This window comes from Phaethon aethereus (genome assembly GCF_964289735.1).
Source record: "Phaethon aethereus genome assembly, chromosome: 4".
NCBI lineage: Eukaryota > Metazoa > Chordata > Aves > Phaethontiformes > Phaethontidae > Phaethon > Phaethon aethereus.
Genome location: NC_138578.1, coordinates 35,140,486 through 35,165,743, shown reverse-complemented (window position 1 = coordinate 35,165,743; position 25,258 = coordinate 35,140,486). Strand labels below are relative to the sequence as shown.

At 39.6% G+C, this 25,258-nt stretch overlaps 1 protein-coding gene across 2 annotated transcripts in view; it reads left to right on the top strand.

The window, feature by feature from the left end:
• Positions 1 to 25,258, top strand: part of TNKS (tankyrase) — a gene marked incomplete at both ends in the record, with an annotated part of 135,473 nt that overhangs the window by 105,154 nt on the left and 5,061 nt on the right. The window contains 12 exons of one of the 2 annotated variants that reach the window (XM_081999713.1): positions 4,852 to 5,023; positions 8,833 to 8,912; positions 9,917 to 10,062; positions 11,077 to 11,242; positions 14,012 to 14,231; positions 14,505 to 14,614; positions 17,113 to 17,301; positions 18,654 to 18,927; positions 19,616 to 19,698; positions 22,700 to 22,820; positions 23,495 to 23,592; positions 24,973 to 25,047. In XM_081999713.1, the coding sequence (XP_081855839.1) occupies positions 4,852 to 5,023; positions 8,833 to 8,912; positions 9,917 to 10,062; positions 11,077 to 11,242; positions 14,012 to 14,231; positions 14,505 to 14,614; positions 17,113 to 17,301; positions 18,654 to 18,927; positions 19,616 to 19,698; positions 22,700 to 22,820; positions 23,495 to 23,592; positions 24,973 to 25,047 (1,734 nt within the window). The remainder of the gene's footprint in view (positions 1 to 4,851; positions 5,024 to 8,832; positions 8,913 to 9,916; positions 10,063 to 11,076; positions 11,243 to 14,011; positions 14,232 to 14,504; positions 14,615 to 17,112; positions 17,302 to 18,653; positions 18,928 to 19,615; positions 19,699 to 22,699; positions 22,821 to 23,494; positions 23,593 to 24,972; positions 25,048 to 25,258) is intronic. The other variant, XM_081999712.1, reaches the window with a different exon arrangement.

The following is a 25,258-nucleotide window of genomic DNA, read 5'->3' as shown; positions in this document are numbered from 1 at the left end:
AAGAGGTGGTTCATGGTCTTGGAGCTGGATTTAATTATCCTTAATTTTATCACTGTGTAAAGTCACTGTTTGAAGAATGTTAGACGATAATAAAAAGTGAAGGACTGCTTGAATAACATGTGCTTGATCTATACTTATTTTACAGAAAAATTTCTAAGAACATTAGTATTGGCAAGAGTCAACCTATACCCACAGATTGCTTATTTTTGTATGTCTTGCTGGCCCTTACTGACAACACAGATTAGATTTGTCATTTGAACTGTGAAGCAGTCCTTGGCACACATCACTTGCACACCAGCATGTTATGTCTAAGCAATACCCATTCCATGGTCAGTGAAGGTATTTTCATTAGCTTGTTACTTGAGTTTGCAGAAGTTGACTATCAACTGTATATCTAAAGCGCAGGTGAGAAACCCTGGCGTTTCTTAGAATTTTCTTCAAGAATGTTGATCATAAATGTCTGTGGTTTTAAATGCCATACCCAGTTTCTACTTGTTTGCCTGAACTGCAGTGTGAAACAACATTTTAATGCTTATTTGATGTTGAATATCCTCAAAGTGCCTTATGAAAAATAAAAGCAGAGCATCTTTAAAGAATCCTCAAACATAAACTATTTTTTATTAGACCCATGAGTAAATCCTGCCACGATTGTATCTTTGAAGATGGTCAAAATCCATTTAAAAAAAAGAGTAATTTGAAGGTGGTGAACTAATGAAATAATGGCTTTCATCCTGTTTTGTTGTATTGCTAGATAGTTGGGTACCTCTTCTTATCTAGCTCCTTGTCTGAATTTACAGATACATGTGAAATTTAGTAAGTTCAGAAAGACATTCGGTTTTCTAGCAGCGCAGAAGAAACAAATGGAATGATTCTTGGAAAGAAAAACTTGCAAGCATGCAAGTTCACTGGTATCTTGGGCAAGTGTAGAGATGTCACGAATGCTATTTGTTGAACTGTTCTATGTTTCTAAAGGATACTGTTGAAACTATTCTTCCGCAATAGAAAATGAGCCTTTCTAAGGTCATGTTAGACAGATAGTGCCTCTGTTCATGATGGTAGCAGAAATGGCTTCATTCTGCTCTGCTAGAAGGATCTTGCTTTATGGATCTTTGCATAATACAATTGTTTCTCTGTGTTGGAGTAGCATGTTGCCAGCCTTTCATGATCATGGGTTTGAAAACAGTCACCATCTATCTAGACCCGCACAACAGACTTAAAGGGTTTTGAATAACCTTGTTGTGTAACACATTTGCTTCCAACGTTTCAGGTAGAGGTATCATCTTCTCAGGAAAGAATAACCATTGAAAAATTAAATTTTCTTTCAGAAATGCAGCAGATTCTGGACTATGATGGTTAACAACATGAAGAACTGTGTGATCTGTTACGATGGCATGGTTCAACTTTTCTCACTGCTTAGACATCCAAACTTAGTGACATTAATCTTAAGCTTTTATGCAAAGGGACAACTGTGGAACACATGGATGGGTCATGTAGGAGCTTTCAGAGTGAAACTAGACCTTTTTTATCTCTTTTTTCCATTTTTTTTTCTGCTGACAGAGCTTGAAATTGCCACCAGCACCTTTTCACTCCTATCCTGTTTATTGTTAGTGATGCACCAAGGCACAAGACATACTGCCAGTTGTCTTCACAATAACTGCAGCGGGAGAGCAGTTAGAACACTTGCGTTGCAGGGAAGGATACTGTGATACTGGAACTGCTGGCAGAGCACAAGCTTTACGGGTGATTTTTAGAATGTACATCTTTTAGGTCTTACAGAGAAAATTGCAGTGCTTGGAAGCTGTTGCATTTTATGCTGCTGTAGCGTCAAGGAGTAGGAGGATATTTAGGGCATTTGATACCAACAGAAAGCTGATATGCTTATGAAGTCTTGCAAAAAAGTTTCCTGAACAAGTCTCAGCTATTGAGCTGTCACAGGTGCCTGGCAACCAAGGGGATATTGCTGTAGCTGTGTATGCTGCTCTGAGCAGCAGCAGTGCAGGGAGGAAAAATCTCTTCAAGTGTCTGACGATACATGACCATTTCAATTTCTCTACTACATCTATCCAGGATGGGGAAAAGGAAATGAAAGGGATAAAAGGAAAGAACAGAAGGAATTCTGCATTGGGAAGTACTGTATAGGACACTATCTTTCCATGAAAAGCCTTACTTAAAAACACTTCTCATTTGATAACTGCCTTCTGCTTTTATGTTGCAGTGGAGTGACTGCTTTCATGCTAAAAGGTGAAGAAACAACATCCAGAGCCAGTGTGCTGTGGAAGAAAAGCTGTCAAATCTGTCATTTTTAGCTCCTTGCAGAGAACTTGTCTATAAAGTAATTCAGAGCTGCAGCCTTCTAATTTCAGTCTGCTTATAAAGGGGACCAGTTGAATATTTCTCATTTTTTTGATTAGTCTGGAACAATCTGCCTTCTCAGCACACAAATACAGCAGTACAGCTTGGATATTTTACATTTTGTCAAATAGAGTTTAAACTTTAGCTTTGCATTTGAAAGGGCATATGTTTTTAGACCTAGTATTGGGCAGTGGCTAACCCAGGCATATGTCTTACCAGGTTTGATTTTTATGAGAGTATAATCTCAGTTTGTATTTCAATTTGTAATACTGAAACTGATTTTCATTTGGAAATAAATCCTGTTGCTTTCAGCCTTAGTGCAGTACATTCTGGGGTTGGTTTTAGACAAGTGTTGCCTGATTGATGAGAGCAGATCTGCCTCAAAGTGAGCATATTCCCCATGAAATTGCCTTGCAAAACCTAATTCTGCTCATGAGGGAAAGAACAGCTTCCTTTGGTACATGCATCCTTCTGTCAGCTGCAGCCCTCTTTTGTCCGAGAAATAAGCAGGCATTTCTTCAAATGGCTGGCATTCTTCTGCCACAAGAATCGATTGTTGGCAAAGATAATTATTTGGAGGTGAAAGGACACCTGCATAAGACATGTGAGATGATGGATCTGATGACTCTGCCAGTGTTCTTTTCAAATGAATATTAACATTTTTCCAGGTACACAGTCAGTATTGAATTGTGCAGTGTGAATGCCTTGCTGCAGTTCTGCAACAATTTGTTCAGTACAGGCATATTTAAAACAGGAATTCAGTGTTACAGAAGGCGTTAGTTATGATTCTCTTTCTCAGGCGAACGGAGTGTTATCAACTACTTCCAGAATCCACAAGTCTCATTTCATTCTGCCTTTACCATCACTAAACTTGCATAGCCCTAGCCTTCTGCTTTTCTCCATGCCCTTATCAGTGGTGGAAGGTATCTGGTGTCCTGAAACAGATGAGGATCGTCATCTGAACAAAATGATGGATTTGGAACATTCAGCACCTAGTTAATATTTAAGATAGCAGTAAGTTTTTATTTAAAACAAAACTTTTAGGGAAATGCCATTGGAGTGGCATGAGCTGAGCACGGTTAGAAGAAAGCAGTTCTCCTGTACATCTTCCTGCAAGAGAGGTTTGTGATCTGAGAAATTCCTGCTTTATCAGTCTGTAGAATTGTTCAGGGATGTAGAAGAATTTCAAACCATATTGACTCACACTCCACTCTATTTGTGTGGTAGTTCTTTGTTCTTTCCTGTGGCTTGACATTGTTGTATTGCAGGTATTTTACTTGATTTTTTTTTTTAAACCTATCTGATAGTAGCTATTTCCTACATAGTTACCTCCCTAATTAAATTTCATTTAGTTACTGAATATGCGTCTTACCCAAAATTTTTTTTCATTAGTTTTTGTGGAAAGGTAGTAGGATTTGCGGGTTGCATTGTATGTGAGAAATAACAAGCAAAACCTCTGTTCACTGCCACCACAAAGGTTTTGAGAAGGTAAAAAGGTGGGTTTTTTACAGTAACAGAGTTTATTATGCATGCGTTTCACAGCCTGCAATCCGTAGGCTTGGAAACAGATAAGAGGTTCTGAGTTGTTTGCAGAGAATATGGAGCAGTTCTGTGTTTCATAAAGTGACAAAAAGCTGTTGGACATACTGCATTTAGATTTGTCATGAATCGCTGATAGGTATAAAGTATCTTCTTGAAAGGTTATTTTCATGAGGTTTTTTTTCTGCTTTTTAAAGCTCTCTCTTACTCTTCTCCTTCCTCTGATAGTGAACCTGTAGAGATGCTTCTAGTTATTTAGATATGCTGTTAAATCTTGACAGACTGATAGGTTTCTGTGATATCATACTCTTTGAAAGTGATACTCCATTTTGCCTGTTTATGCAGTCTTGTATTGAGTAGAATTATATCCATTTATACTTAATATTTCTGTAAAAGTACAAAAAGTGAGGAGGAAATGGACTGTTTGTATCCAACCTCTTTTTTTATTTCCTCACTCCTTCATAGAATTCCTAATCTGACATCTTTGTTTTGCTTTAATTCTTGGTAGTGAGTAATGCTGAGTTAATTGCCCTTCTGAGGATGACAGATGGTAATTTCCTTAAAGCTGGAAGATCTTTGAATTGTTTGGTTAATTATTTACTACTTTATCTTCTTCTATGAGAGTTTTTGCTTTTCTTGCACAAGGTTGATCTTCATTGAATTTGTCAAAAGCTTGATCGCTATTTTAAGTATGGTTTTGAAGACCCGTGTTGTCTGTTAGCCATGCAAACAAATAACCTGCATTGTTAAAAGACAGGAAGGCATCTGTGGTGAATTATCTTTACACTGGACTGCTTGCTTATTTTGTCTTTGGTTTTGTTTAGTTGCAATGCAGAGGGATTGGTAGATGAATTTGTATGCCAGAAAATTCTTGTTGTTGCTCTTCTTATTAAGGTCAGGGACAGGTGCAGGCTTTTAATTATAACAATGTTTTGTTTTATATCGCTGCTGATTTTTCAGATGAATGCACTGGACACACTTGGTCAAACAGCGTTGCACAGGGCTGCATTAGCAGGTCACTTGCAAACCTGCCGGCTCCTGCTGAATTACGGCTCTGATCCCTCCATCATCTCTTTACAAGGCTTCACAGCGGCACAGATGGGAAATGAAGCAGTGCAACAGATTCTAAGTGGTGGGTAAAAATAAAGGTTTGTGTATTTGAACTTCAGCTTCTCCCTTTACAGCTGTGGATCTTATTTCTTTTTTAATGCAAGAGACTTGCAGTAGTTTTCTCATCACTCCCTTCTGCCATCATGTGCGCACATCTACAGTATATACTGAGTGATACTTTTCAGAAAAAAACCACAACAAAACAAAAAAACCTCTGCTCAATTCAGTGATTTTGTGCAAATCGTGAAGAAAATAAGTGTCTTGTGGATTTAGATCATGTTGCTGTACAGGGAGGTTGTAGGAAGGCAGGTGTGGGGAGTTTGGGGTTTTTTTGGTAACAAGTTCCAAGGCAATTGCAATATTGCTGAACATGTGGGAAACCTTTTTCCTCTCATCAGCCACCCTGTTAGGTACTCCATACTTTAGCAGTCACAAGCAGAGTGTTACTGGCAGAAAAACACTGATAGTTGCTAAACCGTTTGAACTTTACTTCAAATCTCTTGCTTGTTCAGCAGAGAAAGATTTTATTGTGAAAGTGCTCTGAATACTGTTTAGATAACAATGTGCTTATATCTTGCACTAAAAATAGATGTTTGAAGAGGGTGTCACAGTTTTTCATGTTAAGTGCTTGAGGGTTTGCATCCTTTTACCCATGTCACATTTGAATTTCTGCAAGAAGGGAGACGAGTAATTGCATCAGTAGCTATTGCAGAGCAAGTAACTCACCCTAGAGTGGGATATGCATGTAGTCAAAGGCAGGCAGATACCCAGGTAAATGAGAAGACTCATGGTAGCTAGAAACTCCATTTCCTTCAGTGTTTCCAACAATGCTAAAGCAGAGGGGCAGGGAAAGGCATTTTACAGAAGTGCAGGGAAGGACTGTTTTGAAGGGTATCCACTCCTGAGATGTATCTGGTTACATATAGCTCATTACATGCGTAGCATTACCTGTTTAAAATATGCATGTGACTGTATGCATGTGTATTGAGAGAGAAGAATGTTAGGTGTGACTCAAAAGAAAGTAAACATATCCCCTGCTGACAAAGAGAATAGGAGTTTGATTTTAAAAAATAATAAACTTAAAAGTATTCTGAAAACACTTGCTTGATTTTTAATTAAAAATTCATTTTCACTGATTTACCTTTTCTAGGAAAATGTCAGATGTCATACTGTACTGCTTTTCATTGGAGAGGTAACAGCCTTTCCTCTTACATCCTGAAAGTGTTAAAGACTGAAAGATTCAAAACCTGAAAAAAATGCATGTAGTGTAGGGTTGTTGACACTTTGTTCTCTATATTTCAAAAGTAGTAAATAAATGCTGAAATTATTTACAAAATATTACTATGTGTTCATTTTTGTAAGATTGGGTTAAAGAAATATTTTTTTAAATGTTGGAGTTGTTTTGGTAGAGATTGTTACCTGACTCTTGAGTTCACAGCTTAAAATATTTTCCATATAGTACTGTTTTTTTTCCTCACACTTGATGTCTCACAGCTGGGAAGTAGCTCAGCAAACAACCATGAAAACAGCTTTATAAGGGCACAGTGGCCAGTGGATACAACTTTACTCTAAGCTGCTTGTGATTTTTGGTTGCAACTGGTAGTAGTATGGCCATGTAATGTAAGAAAGCTTGTAATGTGAGTTTGTTAATTTTTTCAAATGTTCATTAGAAAATGCTGCTAGTTTTGCTTTTCTTGAAGAGTAAGATATGTTTTATTTCTTTGCTCAGTGCAGCCTTGTGGTACTCGAGTTCTAATGTAGTGGAATTGAAATTTCCTGTAGTAACTAGATTGCGTTTCTGATTTAGTTCCTTTTTTACCCTCACCAAAGTCAGGGTCTTGACTATCTTGTGAAGAGAAGGTCAGGAGTCCAGAGAGGAGATAAAAGAATTGCTAAGGAGCGGAGGTTTGGATCCAGCATAGGACGTAGCCTCACCTATTCGCTCCCTCCCTCAGGTCGCTGAGGTGGTGGTGCTGTTGGGGAGAGCAAGGGAAGGCAAATAACTTAAGATGAAGAGGGTGTGAGCTGAAATCTTAACCCACACCAACAACAGGAGTTTGCATGCCGTGCACTGCCCACAGTCACTAACATTTGTGCCAAACCCCTGCTGCCATCATTCTCTTGCAGCATGTGTTTGAATCACTTAGAATCATAGAATCATTTAGGTTGGAAAAGACGTTTCAGATCGAGTCCAAATGCTTGCTAACAGAACTGCTCCATAGGATTGAGGTAGACTCGAGGAAAGGAGCTGGCAGCTTTGGCTGTATTAAAGGTGCTATCCTTCTTCTGTGAGCTTTTTCAGCCTTTCCTTCTACTGAGAGCATTTCTTTACCCAACAGTTGAGCTTGTAGGCGTTGCTTCTCTCTTCCTCTTCCTGCAGTGAGCATAGAGGGATGGAGGTAGCAAAAGGCCACAAGACACTGTGATCAAGAAGAGAAAGTAAGGCTGCAATAGGAAATACTACCTCAAAGTGAATAGATAAGTTGATGCCCTTCTGTAAGGACAGCTAGTTAAGAAAACAGATATCCCTTTCTACCCATTTTTCACTCTTGTGCTATAGTCACAGATTACATTGCAAAGTCAGGAACTGACTGGATTCTGCAGAGACTATGTTGGTCTGTAAGAAGTACGTTCTCACAAGTACCTGCACCGTCTCTGCAGTTTCCTCTCTGGACATAGTACCAGTTCTCTATATTTATAGAAGTCTTTTAAGAGATTTTTTGGTGGAGTTGCATGCCCATCTAGAATGTTTAGCCTGTTACAACACTCTGACTTTCTTACAGAATTCTTACAGAGGTTTGCAACCCCAAGTTCACCTTGCCCCTTTTGTTTTGCAATAGGCAGTCATTTCTGTTGCTGATCAGGCAACATGCTGCCAAAACTTCTATTGCATAAATCCTTGAGCTTGAGAGGAATGGCTTCTACAATAGAAAGCAGTTTTTATTAAAAATTAAGTGATCAAAATTGCCTTTTCAGCTCCTTTTTGAGCAACACTGAAGAGCTCTAGGGACAGATAATCCACTGCTCCTTTCCAGCCACTTCTTCCTTTTCCCTCAGTGGATGTTTGCTTTCTCACAGCCGTATTTCTCATGAGAAGTGAGGTAAAAAAGAGTTCTGAGGTCAAAACCTGTCACTGTCTTGCAGTCATTTAAAGAGGAAAAAGAGTATCTCTTTAAAGGTCTCAATCACTATGTCATTCTTCTGATTCTATTTTTAACCACCCCATGTTTATAACAAGGGGCTGAACTCATTGTTACTATGAAGTGCAGTACACAACTGCAGCATCATAAAGCAGGTGGTCACCATGTGGCCAGGGCCATCTTAGAAATCCCATCCCCTTGTCACTGCTTTGTAGTATGAGACATATCACAAGTGCAGAGTGCAAGGGGGTGTAATTCAGCTGCTGAATTGAGCACGTTTAACCCTGGCTGTGCACTGGTGCCTCATGCAGTTTCCTGAAATTGTTGAGAAAGGTCCTTTTGATCTTCAGCAAAACTTTGAATCTGTCCCAGTGAGCATGTAGATTTCTTAAATGCAGAAATGGTCATTTTTTACCATACATAGGGTTAGCAAAGCATTGAAATTCCATTTGGCAGAATAATGTCAGCTCCAGAGTCTAAATCTGACTGGTTTACACTGAAACTAAGGCTCCTTATTCAGCTGTTTACGGAATATGAACTTGAACATCAAAATTCCAGCTGCATTTTTACAAATCACAATGGAACAGACTTGGGTATTTTTTTCCCCCCAGTTTGGAAAATATGTTGAGTACAAGTTTATATTAGCTTAATGACCTTGAGTAATCATAAAACATCTTTTTTCCCTATGTAGAAAGTACACCTGTGCGCACATCTGATGTGGACTATCGGCTGTTAGAAGCATCCAAAGCTGGAGACTTGGAAACTGTGAAGGTAGGTTTGAGCAATTCATGTTAATTTTCCATTTTATATTGCTGTGCAAGACTTGTGGAAGCCTCTGCTACAGGAGTTGTGGAAGTAGTGCCCAGTTAACGGTATATCATAAAAAATGAGAAGGCAAATATCTTAACTTTTTTCTAGAAAGTAGTGCATTAAGATGTGCTGGGGTGTTTCTCTTGAGTTTTTGGAGGTTCATTCTCCCAGTCCTTCACACAGTCATGTCTTCATTGGACTCAGATGCAATGTTGCAGATGCAGCCGTAATTCTTTGAAGTGGACCCTATGATCCTCAGAATAACAGTTATGATTCAATCAGAAGGCAAGCAAACCAAAGTGTTAACAGGTAGCAGATTTCACATTTTAAGCCATCCTTAATCTGAAGGTGAATGATCAGGCCATGGAATCCCAGCATCACAGGAAAGGTTGATCTTGTCTTTCACACTTGGTCTGTAGGCAAAATAGCCTGCAGACAGACCATTCTGCATGCATTCTCACCTTGAACTTCAATGTGATACATTATTAATATTCAAAAAGCAGCAGTTTTCTGCACCAGCAGCCCCTTTGACTGCCAAGCACCATATTTCTACTTTTCTGAAGACAGCTTAAACTTGGAAATGGTAACATATCTGGAGAAAGTTACATGGCCTTGAACCTGGTGCTTGATGATTTAGAGGATCAGTCTTTCTAGTATGTTAGGAATGTCTTCATACTGCTTCCATCATTTAGGTCTTGTTTGTTAAAGAAGTACTTTCAGTCATAAATTTAGAGCATGGATTTTTTTTTAACTTCACCTGAGTGGAAAGAAATTTCCTGAAACCTAAACTTCTAAAAATTTGTATGTAATAACCAATGGATAAAATTTTGTGTTGGGGTGTTTGGGTGTGGTAGTTTGGGGTTTTTCTTTTGGGTTTTTTGTTTGTTTGGCACTTGGAGGGCAGGCATTACTTGTTTGTTTTATTTCTGTACTAGATTTTGGTTTTTTTTCTTTTGTCTTTGCAGCAACTTTGCAGCCCTCAGAATGTGAATTGTAGAGATTTGGAAGGCCGTCATTCAACGCCATTGCACTTTGCTGCAGGATATAACCGCGTATCAGTGGTGGAGTATCTGTTGCACCATGGGGCAGATGTGCATGCCAAAGATAAAGGGTACATTTCATTCCATAATATGCTCTTCTGTTTTCTATTAGTCTGAGACTTCTAACCCCCCTATTCATTTTGCTTTGGATTTCAGTAATCATCATATTTTTCTCTTGAAAATTTTTCTCTTTTCTTTTTGTTCTGCATTGTTCTTGACATCACTGTAGGGAGATTTATAGACCATTAAGGCATACTGAGCTTTCTGGCAAAGCTGTTGTCAAGTATGTATCTGGCACTGTAATACATAATGCTTCTTTTCCTTCTTTCACCCTTTTTGGAGACTTTGTTGTGCTTAAAAGCAGTCTTTAAGTTATTTCAAGTGATCTAAAACTAGTTTTGAATTGCATGGGGTAAAATACCAGGGTTATCTCTGATCATTTTTCTAATTCTGTTAGTTAGCTTTTATTATTAAGTTAGTTATTTGGTTAGTACTCAGTTAAATGATATTAATTGTTTACAGTTTTTTTGCATTATTTGCAAAGCAGTCATGTGGAATAGCATGATTATGTTTGATCTTTCACTGCAATTCAGGATGGGGTATAATTCATTTTGAATGCTAAAACATTTCCAATACTGAATTTTCAGGTTCTCCCTGAAATAAATGTTTGAGCATCTTTCTGTATCTATTAGGTGTTCAGTGCTTACTAATAACTGTACTTCAAACCCCTTGTATAGTGTTATACCTTTTCTGAAATTTATACTCAAATATCCAAAGTCAGAGCATCAGTGATTCTTGCAATTTAGTTTTTGGCTCTTGTTAACAGCATTGAAGTTACTTGCTTGTGGAAGTAGTAACATTGGTGCTTGCTAAGTATTTAAAAGTCTCATGGATGAGAACTAAAGGAAGAAAATGAAGTTTTAATTGATTTTTTTTATAGCAGGAATATAAAGCCATCAAAATTGGAAAAACTGAAAGATACCAGTAATGTCTGGTGGAAGTGGGAATTTTACCTACATGGAACTTTGTATGGTTGCATATTGGATTTTATTTTCTGTAGCTATTAATAACTTCTCTTTGATTAGTGGCTTAGTACCCCTGCACAATGCCTGTTCTTATGGACACTACGAAGTGGCTGAACTCTTAGTGAGGCACGGTGCTTCTGTCAACGTGGCAGACCTGTGGAAATTCACTCCTCTGCATGAAGCAGCAGCAAAAGGAAAATATGAAATCTGCAAGCTGCTTTTAAAAGTATGTGATCTGGAGTTCTCAGACATGTCTTTAAATGTGTATATGTTTATTTTTGCTGATTAATTAATGCAAAGTTAATTGCATTCAGTGAGTTCTTTATGGTGTCATTGAATCTATTTTCATCTTACAGTGGTCAGATGTTTTCTTGTGTGGTGTCAGTTCACTTATAAAGAATTCAGTACAGTTACTTTTTCCAATATGTGTATTAATACTATTAGCCAAGTAAGACTCTCAAACTGGAAAAAGCAGCTGAATTTGTGTAAAAATACAAACCCCCCACCTTATCCTATTAATCCCTTTCTGCAACAGTTACTGCCATTAAGTCAACCTTTGTAAATACTTATGCAAGACTGTGTTACAGGGCAATAGCTGAAAGTGGGTCCTAAATGCTGTCTGGCATGTGAGAAATTTAAAACTTATGCTAATGTATAATTTATCAAGCTCCTGGAGGAAATGTCTATTAATATACTGTGGAATAAATGTTCATTATAATTAGTGGAAGAACCTGTAAAAAGCATGAGGTAATGCCAACATGTTTCCAGTGAGAAACATGGGTTTGAGGGACTGTTTAACATAAGGTCATATCCTGCTGTGGGAAGGTAAAAGAGGGTGCTAGAGTACAATTTCTTGCCAATCCCATTTCCTGTTTTAGCCTTGCCTACTTCATGTCCCTCTGAAGCATAGCATTTCAAATAGGAGTAAGTCAGAATATGAATACTCTTAAAATGATGAAGCTCTTCCCCATCCTTTTCTCTTTTCATTTGCTGCTGCAAAGCTCCGCTATTTCCCTCTTAACTCATTATTTCCCTTGATTACCAAAAAAGCATTCAGAGGAGATAGCACATCAGTTTGAAACATATCCACAGTAGAAACCAGAAGATATTCAGGGATGTCTGTGGAGTAGGCACATGATAGCCCTGGTAGTAACATCTGAATACAGATGTTAGCTCAAGCTATAGGAGCACTCATAATCTCTCAAGCACAGCATTACTTTATAGACACCAGAGGTCTCTGGAGTTTTCTTATCATTTCACTGGGAATGTAGCCATTTTATGTGTTTAAAGGATCCTGAATGGATGTACAACAGGAAATAGAAGAGTGCTCAGGTCTTCCTTTTTGAAATCACTTTTGCACGGGAGCTAAATACGCCCTTAAGGTGACACAGTTTTGTAAAGGCTCTGGGTGTCTGTGGATCTGTGCTCGTGCTGCCGTTTGCTCAGGGCTTCTCCTGCTGTGTCTCTTATGCCAGCTGGCAGTGCTTTAAGTTCTGCTGAGCCATGGATGTTGAGCTTGACTCCTCCTGACTTGTGTTGTTTCTGACTGACCTGTTCTGCTTGAAGAAGGAAACAAAAATGTACAGGCATTTTGGAAAGACTTTCTTTTTTCATCATCTTTCTTTAAAATTACCACCATCTCTATATTATCAACACTGTTTTCAGCACAAATCCAAAACATAGCCCCGTACTAGCTACTATGAAGAAAATTAACTCTATCCCAGACAAAACCAGCACATATGCCTTTGAAGACATCTCAGAAGACACTGCCTCCTCATGCAGATATTTATTCTGGAGAGTATTTAAATAGTTCCAACTTTGATGAGTTTTAAATTAGGGGATCTGATGTCGTATCTTGGAGAAGTCATTGCAGTTTAAAAGGCTTTGTGCAAAGAACGCTGTCTTCGCAAAAGCACCACAAATGTGGAACTTGTTCTGTGTAATCAATACTGTTGACCCTTTCTGTCCCTTACTGTTTACACCCTGAGCATTGCTGTACTGGTTCCAAATGCAAGGCAGTTAATTCCTTCTCTCCCCATCCTCAGCGCATTCCCTGTGGCTTACACTAACACAGCTTTGCCAGCATCCCCAGTGAGAAATGGCAGGGTGTACTTGCTGGCAGGGCTTGGGCCGCTGCATTTGATTATTCTGAAGGGGCCAGCCAGAGAACTGTAGTGCCAGCAGCTGCCTCTGCCTAATCTGTCTTTGTTTTTTTGCCATTGCTGCTGAGAGTGCACAGAGAAGGAGCTGTCCTCCCACAAAATTGTATGGGGACATGACTCACACCATATGCTGTATGTAGATACATGTTCCCTTCCTCGCCCTGTGCTCCAGTACTGTGTTCTTACCACTGGCTGATCTGCGTGTTTTACTGGCACGTGTACTCCAGAAGTCATCCAAATCCACTTTCCCACCAAAATGTTTTCTTCAATGCTTTCCAGGACCTGTAAACTGCTTTAGATGGTGCTGTTATCTACTGGGAGGTGTAGAAATGAATATTTTTCTAGTTGCCTTCTGAAACAAGTGCCTTTCAGTAGCAGGGTGGCATTTATTGAAGCTCAGGGCCTGGCTTCACTAGTTCAGAAAGGTGTTTGGAGGAAACACCACTGCCAAACAGTTTGCAGGAGAAAGGAAGGATTGGCCGGAAAGGTATTTGCAGTTGGCTTTTCTTTAGCACTTGCTGCAACAGCAGGGTGTAGCTATATGCAGGATATGCTCCTGAACCTACTTCAGGTGCAAGCAGAGCAGTGGCAGCTCTCGTAGAGGGCTGCCATTCTTGCCTGTGGAGTTGAGATTCACACAACTGTGTTGCAGACTAGTGTTTTAGGCCTCAGCCTCCTGGATTTACTCTCATGTGCCTGCTAATCTATACAGTTGTTACTTCGTGATGGCAGGTTGGCAAAATCCCTCACCTCCTATCTTGTGCCACAAAATAGTGACACATTTATGTGCACTGGTCTGCTCGTGGTTGTGACAGTAGCTTTGCTCTTCGCAGCATGGAGCTGATCCAACGAAAAAGAATCGAGATGGGAACACTCCTCTAGATTTGGTGAAAGAAGGAGACACAGATATCCAGGACTTACTGCGAGGAGATGCTGCTTTGCTAGATGCTGCCAAGAAGGGATGCCTGGCACGAGTGCAGAAGCTATGTACTCAAGAAAATATCAATTGCAGAGACACCCAGGGAAGAAATTCAACACCGCTACATCTTGCAGGTGGGTGACTTACCAGGTCTTGGAGGCTTTGTATATCTATGATAGGGCTGCAGAAGTTAATCACCAAAACCAGGATTGATATAGTAAGAGTTTCACAGAGGAAAGTCTCTGTCGTATAAAAGAGTTGTTAACTGTGGCAGCTGTGTTTCAGGAGGTAATACAGTTACTAGGAAAGAGGAGCTTTTGCAGTCAAAAAATCACTTTTCTGTCTAGTAATTTTTCTTTCATTTAGCTCTCCTAATACCCAGTTCTTCTCCTGTGCCTTTTCTACAGCTGGTTACAACAATTTGGAAGTAGCTGAATACCTTCTTGAGCATGGTGCTGATGTTAATGCCCAAGACAAAGGAGGATTAATCCCCCTACACAATGCAGCATCCTATGGGGTAGGTGCAGGCATTCTTGCCATGAGTAGACCAACAAGGAACTCCTTAAAGTCATATCCAAAGCCAATTATTTTCCTGCTGTCATGCTGTGAACATAGTTCAGATTTTGATGCCATGAAATACTTGCTGGGCTAAGTTGCTGTTGTGAGTCCGGTTTGCAATCCTACAGATCTCAGTAAGGTGTGCTGTAGCAGTTAAAGGCTGTGGTTTGGAAAGATCGCTACAACATGGCTTTTATGCAGGCAAGCAGATGCGCAGCATTGAACAGTGTTAAATTTGGGGTGACTGTTGAAACAGAAAAGACCTCAAGTTGTCGCTGAACAACTTGGATGGAAGGAAGAGAACAATACCAGTGGATCATGTCTAGGTGTTGACAGGGCAGTGGAGGTCTGTTACAGCTTGTCTCTGGTGGGGAACTATTGGTAAAGCTAAAGTTTTGAGGGGCTACAGAGTTTGTGGTGTGGGTGTCCTCCTGGGCAAGCTATCTGCTGCAGTGGGAGTGCAGTGGCTGATTCACACCATTTTGGATGAGGCAGGCCCTCCTTCCTCCGTATAAGAGGAAGCATCTGTGTGCATACCAGTTGCACAGATGCCCAATAGATTGCTTATAAGCAGCTGTTAATTGTGGATGAGGTGAGAAAGAAATCTCTTGCAAATAACTGTACAGTGACAGTGCTATGAGAAGCTCTCAGCAGTGTGCTTACAGTCAGACAGAGGACATGAAGCTCAAGTAGTGTTTCGGATGGTCTCATGATATGCTTTGTGTGTTACTACCTGGTCCTGGCACAAGAAGAGCAAGATCTGGGAGAGATGATCATAATAGAACCATGATTGCTTTTGTTTGAAAGACAAATGAAATAAAAAGTACAGTGTTCACCTTGTTTTTAAGGAGAACGTATCAATGAAACTTAGGCTGCATCATTTGCATTGGTTCTTTACATCAGTCTGGGATCCCAGTGCGCTGAAGAGCAAAAAGCTACAAATCCTGCTGAAGGTTTAGAAATGCAACACAGTTGCTTAGATCTGGAGATGTATTTTGTTGCAAAGGTTGTGTTCTTTCTTTTGAAGCACCAGAAACCAAAACACACATTTATATGAAAGCAGAACATTCCTTACTGGCACAGGGAAATGTTAAGAGATCGGTTCGAGCCTATTACCACTTCTAAAAATCATAATGCCAATCTAATCTGCCTTACTTTCTCTAGGAAAAGTTAACGAGACAGTGTTTAGTGCTTTTCCATCCAGCTTATTTAGTTAAGAGTTGCTGTATACCTTTGCTGTGGCGGCCCACACTTCTCTCTGAGCTGTCATCAGCCCATTCAGTTCCCTTTGCTGGGAGGTAGAGAGATGAGTACTGTTTTCACAAGCTCATAGCTGGCAGGTTTCACAGGCTCAACCTTTTCCTCACAAAGTATCTTCAATTCTTCAACCCAGTACTTCATGCAGCATGTCCCTCAGTAGTGTTTCAGAAAAGTAACAGGACCAGCAATTGCTTTAAAAATTTGGCAGAGAGGAAAAATAAGGCCGGCAGTCTTTTCAAACCACACTTTTTCAGAGAGCAGGCCCTTTCACGAGAGCTGCTGAGAGGCACTTAATTGCCATTGAGAGGAAGAATTAAATCTATTGGCAAGTCTTTGCATTTCTGCTTACAATTTCAGTGTTTCATGCTCCTGCCTATTCATTTTGACTACCTGCTTTTTTATTTCTTAGCTGTATTGCACAAGTAATTTTACTGGTCAGAGGCAGCCAAAAACTCCATTTGCCACTTTTCTGTTCTCTTATTTTAACTTGGGAGACTTCAAGGGTGGGATACTGATGGAAGTATGGGATTGTAAGATCATTACTTTCATAGCCCATGTAAAACAGTTGTCCTTTATGACACTCATAATGCATTTTATCAATTACAGTTCTCTCATAGAATATGATTGGAGAAAGAAAAAATCTGTGCTGCCATGCCTGGGTTGAAAGTCTTGCAAGAACTTGCAAGAAACAAAAGTACAACAACTTCTGTGTATAGGCATTTAAGTGGTGACTCAGCAGCACAACTCATTGATCTTTAGAGCTTCTAGTATGGTATCACAAATGTTGCAGCCCTGTAAACTGTGTTGCCAGTTCAAATTTGTCTAGACCTATTTTGACAGTTAACTCTGTTGGTTTTATGCTGGATCAAGTGTCATGTCTGCTCCTGCAGCTGACACAAACTTCATGCGGTGTACTTGGGGTGATTTGGCAGAAATATAATTCTGTGTCTGATCGTGTGCTGGTGTGTTATACGTGTGCTGGTGGACGGTCTGGTAGTACACAGATACAGATGACCGTGGAGCTGCAGTATAAAGGGGTACCTGAAGAGGTGTGCTGCTATGTAGACACAGGAGGCAGAGAAATGAGATAAGGGAAAGAGAAATTACAGGGGTCTTTAAGCACCATTACCTCCAGCACAAAAAAGGAAATGTGTTTTACCAGTGCCATGTTGATTAAGATGTTCTTGTGTTTTCCAGCATGTGGATATAGCAGCGCTGTTGATCAAATACAATACGTGCGTAAATGCAACAGATAAATGGGCATTCACACCATTGCATGAAGCTGCACAAAAAGGAAGGACACAGCTCTGTGCTCTGCTGTTAGCTCATGGAGCAGATCCAACCATGAAGAATCAAGAGGGTCAGACACCACTAGACCTGGCAACAGTAAGTTCATGTTAGCGTGCCAGCCACAGGCTACTCTGGAGGATTTGCTCTGCATATTAAATGGCTTTTTATGGCTCCATGGCATCAGTGGTGCCCAGCTTTCACTGTGCTAAGGTAGAGGGAGATGAGCATCTTCAGAGTGCCTGTTTGTGACTTTTTACCAGTGGGTCCAAACTTTTTCCTTTGGCTGAGATTTTAACATGGTATGTGATTTTAAGGCTTGCTTCTGCTTAAGGATCCTGGGATCAATCTTCTCATTGACAGAAATAAACGTCTCTGAAATCGCTCAGATGATGGTCAGTCTGCGTACTGTTGGTGATTATTTCTTTGAACCTAGGAGGAAAATCAGATGGGCCTTTAGAGGAATGGGATCATTTGGAGGATGTTGATGATCAGTGCCTGCATATTACCTTGGGGTTTTTTTGTCTAACTCCAAAACAACATTCTAAGATTTGCAGGTGGCTCTCAAACTTTTTCTAAAGCTGGTGTCTGGACACTTTCCTGTTAGCGGTTGCAGTGGCAGCTGGTTAAAAAGCCTAATAAGGTTACATGGTCATGTATGTCCCAGGTTAATCAGTCTTGACGGAATAGATAATGCAACCAAATTGTATGCTGCATCTGGTTATAGTGCGCGTATCTTTTAAGGCCATTGATTGATTTACGGAGGGTTCAAGAAATATCCTCCAGAATAATCTGAGCTCTAGAAAACTTGCTTAGTGATGAGAGATATGAAAACTATTTGATTTCTCTGGGGGAAAATAAGGGTGTCTTAATCATGTTCTACAAGAACATGCAAGGAGGTAGTTCTTGAACATGAGGGTCCTGCTTAATTTAGTCAACAACGGCTAAATCCAGTTGTTAGCTAAGTTCATACTTCTCCTGTAGTTCCTGTCTCTTTTTCTATTATAATGCTATAGGATGTGATGCTAGCAAAGGCAGTGGTAGTCTTTCCATTGAAACCTTGATCCAGTGCAGATTGCTTCACCAGAAGTTGAGTCTGACAGAGAAATTATGAGGTGGCATTGCCTGGCCTAGGTTGTGAAGGATTTCAGATAAAGTTGCTGCACTGCTCTTCCTGGCTTTAACACCTATAAAGTCATTCTGCCAGAAAGGAAATTTGATGTACCTTCTGATATACCTTTAAAAATGGGGAGAACCTGTTTTACCTGTGTCTGAGCAGTGAATCGGAATGTTCTTGCAACCTTGTATGCCCATGTTACAGAAGTTGACAGTTTTCTTTTTAATGGGGGAACAGAGCAATCAATTAAAACAAATTCAAAGCAAAATTTTTTCCAGAGATTGGTGATTTGTGATAATAGAACCTCATGTTGAATGTTCTTTCTGTTTTTCAGGCTGATGATATCCGAGCTTTGCTGATAGATGCGATGCCTCCTGAAGCTTTGCCTACATGCTTTAAGCCTCAAGCTACTGTTGTTAGTGCCTCCCTGATCTCACCAGCATCTACGCCGTCCTGCCTCTCTGCTGCCAGCAGCATAGATAACCTTACTGGGCCACTGGCAGAACTAGCTGTAGGAGGGGCATCAAATGCTGGTGATGGAGCAGCAGGATCTGAAAGGAAAGAAGGAGAAGGTGCATTTGCTGCTGGACAAGTCGATGTTGCCATAAGTACAGTAGCTTAGTATCACAAGAGGCCTTGCTTTATCTGAAAAGCATTTTGGACTAGCCAGAAAATACTGTACAGTTTAAACTGTTATCTATGTTTTGAAGTGTCTGATGCTTGCTCTGTTTTCATGTGCTCTGCTAGGAGCATTGTTGGCAGTTCATCTATGTTTGCTATCAGTGATTAGGTCTGACTACAAAGGCAGATCTGATGAGGTGCCCAGATGTTCGCTGTTGATTTTATACAGAAAATCCAATCAGAATTATTTTGATGAAGGAATTATGATTGTGATGGCTGGGGGATTTTGCTAAGGCTTTTTAAACCCTCTGATTAGTATTTCAGTGCATGCTTCATGTCAGCATCTAGGTGATTACATAGCAAAAATACACCCACCCTTCCTTTCCTCTTTGCAATATGAGCCTGTATGTGCCACAGATCATTTGTGCTTTTTAATAGTTGATTCTGAGGAGGAAACAGTGATAAGCTTTGCGCTGAGCTTTCACACAGTGGAAGTGGATTGTTTATTATAGACATAGACAAATTGATTTTAAAAAGAATCAGAGTTTGGAATTTTAAGAGAATCAGTGGAATTGCTTGATACTTTTTTTTAAGGTGGGTTTTTTTGTGGGTTTGTGGTTTTGTTTTTTTTAATTCAGGTGCATAGGATATAATGACTTATTTCTCCTCTTATAGTTTCTGGTCTTGACATGAACATTACCCAGTTCCTAAAAAGCCTGGGTCTTGAACACCTTCGGGACATCTTTGAGACAGAACAGGTAAGTGGCAAGCCTCATCTCTCTATGTTTAGAAGGTAGACTAATAAATTTGAGTGACGTTTTCATTCCCTAATTGATAAACGGAAACAAACAAACAAAAAAATTTCACATGTACAGAAAAACAAGTATGTGCAAGAAAAGTGCAAATGAGTAGCCAGATGCTTTATGGTAAAGTTGAGAAACCTGTGAAAATCTCTCTTGTTTGATTCAGATATACATTGCCTTTCATTTTATTATACATATATGATGACTGCCAGTTTGGCTTGTATTCTCAGAGTTACATTGGACCTTCTGGACTTTGAATGTGACGATTGTAACAAAGCTAGGTTGGAATGTCACCTGCACTTGTCCTTCAATAATCTTAATATCCAAACAAGCCTTTTGCCACCTGTGGTGCTGCATGTGACACTTTGGTTAGATCTAAGAAACCTTCCAGTTTCACTATAAGCTGAAATAAAAATCTAGTTTACCAGGGCGTAGTCACACTAGGGAATGCAGAAACTACATTTCCTAATAGGTTGGGACTATAGTATTAACTGGGTTTTGCAGGGCTAACAAGTTTCAAATGGAATTGAGAGATGGGGGGAAAAAAACCTGGATTTATCAACAATTCAATATCAGTATTTGAAGAGAATACAACTAATGTAACAGTTTCTCAAGCTTACCTTACTTTTTAGAGCAGAAGTACCTCTAATGTATTTGTAGACTCTTTTTATGTACAGTTTCTTAAATTTAACGTGTTACAGTTAAATAGATTATTTGTTCACATGGACGAGATGGACACAGCAATGGAAGTGAAAGGTACAACTGAAAGGGACTGGATTTGATGTTTTTTCCCAGGCCTCTGCTGCTAATCTTTTATGAGGGGTCAGGAAACAAACATTTGAAATGTAATGCATTGCTTACAGAAAAAGTTCCAAGTGTTCCCCTGAAACATTACAGGAGGTATCTCCCCAATGTTCAAGTGCTGTATCTTTTTTCCCCTTCTTATATATGAAGCATAAGCTCTTTTCTTAATTTGGAACTGCTTCTATTAAGAAGCAAACCAACCTATATTCTACTCACATTTCTTCTTTCTTATGATTTTTCACACCTTCCTGCTACCAGGCTGGTTTTGTTCTGCTTTTTCTTCCTTAGCTCCTAACCTGCTTTTAAGATCTTCCCCTGCTAATAAGATTTAATAATGTGAATCAGATTCACTATATTCATTCAGCATTTTGAAACTCTTTAGCTCCTCTTATAGGTTTCTTTCTAGTGAAAACAAGGTCATCTTCCTTAAGCTTGTTGTTTTAAGCTGCATCTTCCAAGCACTGCGGTACCTTCATGTGCACTTTTTCACCTTGGCTCTAGCCTCCTCCTGATGCTTTCTAATATCTGGGTTTCTTCTATATTATTTTAATGTTCTGCTGCATGTGATGAATATCTTCAGTGTTTTTTCCACAGCAATCCCAGTAGGGTTGTTTTCTGCTCAGCTAGACAGATGTTCAGTGTAGCTATTAACAATCCAGTTCCTTTTAATCAAGTTGTATGGCTTCCCATTGTTTGCTGAGCTTCCCATTCGAGTTTAATGTGTAAATTTGAAAGTAGATTTTATATAGTTATCTCCTCCAGATGAAATCTTCCTGTTTTTCACAGAATCACCTCAGTGCACACTTGCTTTATAGTAATAAAAATGTGTACTTTATTTAGCCTTTATCTCCTATTCTTTAAAAAAATGCTTATTTTCATCATGTTTTATTACCTTTCTGCTTCCACCAATAATCTCCATGACCTTGAAATTCAAAACCCTGTCAGGTGATTGTATATGTATTCATATATTGCAACCAAATGAATAGTTGTACGTGTCCTCACAATGTTAATTATTTCAAAAATAGTGGAATAGTTGAGCATGACTTAGCATAGCTGACCCACCAGTTTGATATATTGTAGTTTAACCCCAACCACGCAGCCACTCACTCACTCCCCCCGGGTGGGATGGGGGAGAGAATCAGAAGAGTAAAAGTGAGGAAAGTCATGGGTTTGAGATAAAGACAGTTTAATAGGTAAAGCAAAAGCCATGCACGCAAGCAAAGCAAAACAAGGAATTCACTCACCACTTCCCACAGGAAGGCAGGTGTTCAGCCATCCCCAGGGAAGCAGGGCTCCATCACGCGTAACAGTTGCTTGGGAAGACAAACGCCATCACTCCAAATGTCCCCCCTTCCTCCTTCTTCCCCCAGCTTTATATGCTGAGCATGATGTCGTATGGTGTGGGATATCCCTGGGGTCAGCTGGGGTCAGCTGTCCCAGCTGTCTCCCCTCCCAACTCCTTGTGCACCCCCAGCCTACTCGCTGGTGGGGTGGGGTGAGCAGCAGAAAAGGCCTTGGCTCTGTGCAAGCACTGCTCAGCAATAACAAAAACATCCCTGTGTTATCAACACTGTTTCCAGCACAAATCCAAACCATAGCCCCGCACTAGCTATTGTGAAGAAAATTCACTCTATCCCAGACAAAACCGGCACAGATACACCTGCACACGTGGATATATATGCTCAGTAATAACACACACCATAATAATGTTGATGTGAAACACACTTAACGTTTATTAGTAAGCTTATAGAATACTCATTGCTGTTTGTGTAGTGAAAATAATGAATCACACAACTACATGAAACTTTGAACACTTCAAAAATATTCGCAGATTTGCCCCAGGATTTCCATGCATCCTCCTTCTACATAAGTAAAAATGTTTGAGAACCTCCTGTGAGAACCAGCTCTTGTTAATTGCTGTAAGGGAAGTAAAAGTTTTGCGCAGCTTCAGGCCATAGCAGCTGGGTATGTCCTGTGATAGGGAGAGGCTTGCCAGAAGGTGGCAGCAATTAGAAGTGCAGCAAAACATAAAATTATGTATATTGTCTGTATATTGTTGCACTGTGAATGAACTGTGTGAACTGATGGCTCTTCAGCCTTGGGAATCAGGCCAGGTTTGGCAAGTGATATTTGTGGTCTTTCACCTTTCCAGATAACCCTGGATGTGTTGGCAGACATGGGGCATGAAGAGCTTAAAGAAATTGGGATCAATGCATATGGACACCGCCACAAATTAATAAAAGGTGTGGAGAGACTTCTAGGAGGGCAGCAAGGTAAATATGACACTTTTACTGGTTAGTCGAAGTAGCATGCAACAGGCTCCCATTCTCACATTTGTGACACTGTCCCAACAGTCACCATTACAGAAGTCACATTCTGTAAATCTAGGCATTGTCACCAGGACTTGAAAGAATCCGGATGTCAGGAAAATGTACTTGCTGCAGACCTAATGGCTGGGTGCGTTGTGATGGGTAAAGAATATATTGAGGAGATACAGGACAGAGTGATCATTTGCCTTTCCAGAGAGTGGACAACCTCCACCTGAGACATCTGTGGAGGCTGTGTGCATTTCCAGGGACTCTGTTACACCCAGACAGGAGCATTTGGATTCATTTGCCCTACATACTTACCCACAGGCCAGTTGTATCCTGAAGGGTTGGACCTGATGGAGTTTTTTGCTGCCCAGCACTTCTCAGATGCTTCTCTTGAAAGCGGAAAAAATAAAATGCAATAATGTCCCACATGCATTTTCATTCTCTCTTTTAAAGCCTCTGCTGCTAAAAAAAGTACTTTATTTTTTCAAGGTTGTGCTTCTGCCTTGTGTTTATTTTGCGTTTCCTGCTGTAGTGGGGTTATTTAAGAAGAATAATGATGAAGCTGGATACAAATGGAGCTGGTATTGTTTTCTCCTGTTGACTTTTATTCCTTTAATTCCTTCTCTTTGCAGGCACCAATCCTTATTTGACTTTCCATTGCGTGAGTCAGGGGACCATTCTCCTTGACCTTGCTCCTGATGATAAGGAGTATCAGTCCGTAGAAGAGGAGGTATTGCAAGTACCTTTCTTAATGCTCCAATGGCAGCATATTTCTCTTTTCACTTATAATCCCTCAGAGCTAAAGTATGCAATATAAAATAATGATAAAATATGCTTTGGTGTATGAATTGCATGTATCTGATGTGAAGTTTAGGGCTTTTCATTTGCCTTTTTATATAGAGCAATTATGGAAATTATTTTGTTGCATCCTGCCAATTTTTTTTAATAAGTAATCTGTTTGCTCACTTAGTGTTATCCCAGTTTTGCCTTTTTATTTTGTTTTGGATGTCATCTCATAGCAAGGGTTTTCCACAGCTTTCCTGAGATAGGTTGACCTGTGAAAATCAAAGGCCATGAGTGAAGACCAAGGGATCAAAGCCTTGCAAGTCTGTAGGCATTCTCTGTGCTCAGGCTGTTTCTGCATGTGAACCAGCTTGTTTTCTCTTGTCTCAATGGCTTAGTTAATCTGTAACCCAGATAAACAACTCTTGGATAATTTAGAGTTGACTGTAATTTTGCCTCCCACACACACACATGCTCTATTATTTAAGTAAACTACAAGCAGATACCATTTTGAAAGAAAAATCATAACAGAAGAGAGACTTTCTGAAGATTGTGTTTGGAAGAAACTCCATTTTACTGTGCATTTGCTATTTGTGTAGTGTTCCTACACTGTAGCATAGAAGTGTTTGGAGTCTTTTTAAAAAGTCTAGATATTCAGGATTGCTGCCAGCTTAGCCTGGAATATTTTTGATTAGTAACTGTAAACTGGAGTTTGTGCAGATCTTTTGTATAAACTTCTCTGACACAAAGGGTCACTTGTCTGCTATAATAAATTTGGATAGTTATTTGAACTGTTACTAAATGTTGCTGTAGCTATAAATACGTCTGGAATAGACATGATGAAACTGTTCAAATTCTCAGGGTCTTCTAAAGACTGGAAAATTTACAGTGCAAGCATTTCCCTATCACTAAGAAATGCAAACTGTACTCTATTAGAAAGACATTTTTTTATTACTTCAAAATTATCTTTTTGTATATTCATTTTCAAAGATTTTTTTTTCCAATCTAAAGCTGGTTTTCTAGTTGTGTATAATTTTGATAGCAAGTGCCACTATTCTCCCTTTTCCTATGTAGATTTTTATTACAAGATTGGATAATTGCATCATCCAACTTCTCTGTTGTGGAACAGCATAGTGCGTTGAGTGCCTGAGAAATAAGGGTGTACCTCAGTTTAAAATTGAGTTGTGGGGGGTTTTGTGACACCTTTTAATTAATTTTCAGTCAAGATTGTCTGTTGTCGCCAGTGATATACTGAGATATTGCATGAATACTTTGCCTTGCTAGCAAGCTTTGTGTGCTGAACATTCAGTTATGTTCATTTATGTAGATGCAAAGTACAATCCGTGAGCATCGGGATGGTGGAAATGCTGGCGGGATCTTCAACAGGTACAATGTCATCAGGGTAAGTTTCAAAACCTCTTAATTCTATGTGGTAAAATAAGTTGGTACTTATGCAAGCAGGCAGAATTAGTTTAATGGATCACCCTTTTATATTAAAAGTTCTTCGTTGGATATAATATTCAGGAGCAGAGTTAAAGCAAGTGCTAAATGCTAAAATTAGACTGATTATGTGCTCTGCACCGTGGAATAAGGCAGAAGTATCTACTTGTGCT